At 33.3% G+C, this 2,765-nt stretch overlaps 1 protein-coding gene and 1 long non-coding RNA gene across 2 annotated transcripts in view; one reads left to right on the top strand and one right to left on the bottom strand.

Annotated features, from left to right (window-relative positions):
* The window catches only part of mid1 (midline 1), a 38,191-nt gene that overhangs the window by 10,754 nt on the left and 24,672 nt on the right, over positions 1-2,765 (bottom strand). The window contains exon 6 of the mRNA XM_016248839.1: positions 1,706-1,849. Within this exon, the coding sequence (XP_016104325.1) occupies positions 1,706-1,849 (144 nt within the window). The remainder of the gene's footprint in view (positions 1-1,705; positions 1,850-2,765) is intronic.
* LOC107563872 (uncharacterized) overlaps positions 1-2,765 on the top strand; it is an 18,048-nt gene that overhangs the window by 5,859 nt on the left and 9,424 nt on the right. The window lies entirely within an intron of this gene.

A 2,765-nucleotide genomic window follows, 5' to 3' on the forward strand; every position in this document is an offset into this window, starting at 1 on the left:
ATGCCCAAATATTTACCTATTTAAATCAAGATACAAAGAAATGGTGTTGAAAAAATATAAGGCTGAGGGAGGGATCTTGGTGTTCTAAGGATTGTGATTATGGGGTGATGGTTATTGTATAAAAAACGGTAGTATGGGATGATCATAATTATTCTTACTATTAATATTGATACTATAAATGGTGATATAATTACAACAGACCGGGATACGATTACATAGCTGAGCAAATAATAATAATGATAATGACGGGAGCAGATATTAATGTTTATTATAAATATTATTATTGTTATTTTAAAACTGTGATTTAACAATATAATAGGATATGGTTATATTTGATATATTACATGATTATTATAAATACTGGGACATATTAGAATGTTTATGATAATGAGGATTATTATAATGTATTATTGTGACTATTGAGACGTACATATTGTATTTGGGTATTTGTATACAACTATTATAATATCACATAAATTATTAGTAACAGACAATGGCAGCAACCATATGGTGTAATATATGGGAATGAATTGGGGGTGGGAGCAAATAAGTTCTACTTCTTTCCACTCCCTTTCGAGCAAGTATTATGTGTAGATATGTGTAACATAATTGTATATGTATGGATACATATATATGCGAGATAAACTGTTCTATTTTTCCATGTATGTGTATTGATATGTATATATATATATATATATATATTGCTCGAAATAAACTTAATAAACTTAAACTTAAAGTCATTAAACGTAAAAAATAAACTACTAAAACTATTAAAAATGAATTTAATTAATTGATTTAAATAAAGTTGATATAAGGCTGAAATAAAATAAAATAAAAAATATAAAAATAAAATATTTGATGAAAAACCTAAACTTTGAAATCATGCAAGGAGGAATGGCAGAGGATCCTCAAATCCAGGTGTGAAAAACTTGTTGCCTCTTTCCCAAAAAGACTCATGGCTGTATTCGATCAAAAGGGTGCTTCTACTAAATACTGAGCAAAGGGTCTGAATACTTAGGACCATGTGATATTTCAGTTTTTCTTTTTTAATAAATCTGCAAAAATGTCAACAATTCTGTGTTTTTCTGTCAATATGGGGTGCTGTGTGTACATTAATGAGGAAAAAAAATTAACTTAAATGATTTTAGCAAATGGCTGCAATATAACGAAGAGTGAAAAATTTAAGGGGGTCTGAATACTTTCCGTACCCACTGTATTTATTCATCTATCCATAAAACCCTAAATGATGTTACTACGAGGTTAAAGTCACTAAACATGAAGAAAAAATCAAAATAAATAAAAAATAAATTTAATTAATGAATTGAAATAAAATAAAATAAAATAAAAAATATAAAAATACAATACAAATATTTGATGAAAAACCTAAACTTTGAAATCATGTTGCCATGGCAAATAACCAACCTGAAATATGTTTTCAGTTATTTCAGCTCTAAAATTTATAGAACTAACTGAAATAAAAACAAATCTATTCATAAAACCCTAAATGAGGTCAAAGACACTAAAAATGTATTGAATTAATTAATTGAAATAAAATAAAATAAAAAGAAATATAATAAGTTGAAATAAAATGAAATAAATAATATTAGATGAAAATATCGCACAAATATTTCGTCAGTACGCATGCATGTGGTCTATTTGTGTTGTACAGACGGTCATCTGGAGCGAGTTTGGCGCGTTCTCTTACTGATGACGTTCGTCTGGCCGGTGGAGATGGTGTACTGCAGCTCGTAAGAAACCACGCTGAACTCATCCTCTGATGTCCAGTGAACGCTGATGGTGTCGTGAGACGCCGTGCAAAGCTCCTCGCGGATAGTGGGAGCATTCGGAGCTGAGACACAAAACAAAACATTTAGGTCACACATATGCAGTATATACTCAAATACTGCACGCACAGTACACATTAAGGATGCACCGATACCGGTATCGGGCCCGATACTGGTCTCCTGTACTCGTACTCGTTAAAATGCCCCGATACCACACAGCATGTGATAAGTGCCATATTCAGACAAAGAAACACCGACAACAGAACAACAGACAGCAGAATGGAGTTATTAGAGATTAAGGATGTATACGAAGTATATGTATGCAATGAATATAATGTTAAACATTCAATATTAACGCCTGTATAGCTGATGTGCGCGAGATAAAGCGCGCCGAGTGGATTGTGCGTGCGGCGGTGCAGATGCGCGAGCTTGTCGAGTGAATATATCTTTCTCACAGACATCACTGGAAAGTTTGTAGTTCGGTCGGATATGTCAAAAACAAGTAAGTAAAACAATGCACAAGTTACTTAACGGTAGAGAGAGAGCGAGAGAGAGCGAGAGAGAGAGAGAGAGAGAGAGAACGCGTGCGCAATTCTGTGTGATTCAAAGTGATCTTTGACGTTCACTCACTTAGCACACGCATAATTTGGATTAAAACTAAATCGTAAAAATAAGACCATTCATAGGGGCATTCACTATAAACATCATTTATTTTCAACCTTAGGCATACACGACTTTCTGGTGAAAGTGAGCAGCCTGTGTGAAATGCGCTAGGCTGTACTATTCTGCACCAGTACAAATACGTGCACACGTTGCGTGTGTTTTGCTTGTTTTGCTTGCTTGAGTGTTTCTGCATTATATGAGTGGCTATGGAACATAAATTGCAGCACGTTTCAGATGAAAAAACGTGACTTCTCTTTCTGAAAATATCACAGTTAGGAGATTTATAACGAGTGGTTCCCTGCATTTTTACAGCAAAGC

This window comes from Sinocyclocheilus grahami, unplaced genomic scaffold, assembly GCF_001515645.1.
Source record: "Sinocyclocheilus grahami isolate Dianchi unplaced genomic scaffold, SAMN03320097.WGS_v1.1 scaffold894.1, whole genome shotgun sequence".
Classification (NCBI taxonomy): Eukaryota; Metazoa; Chordata; class Actinopteri; order Cypriniformes; family Cyprinidae; genus Sinocyclocheilus; species Sinocyclocheilus grahami.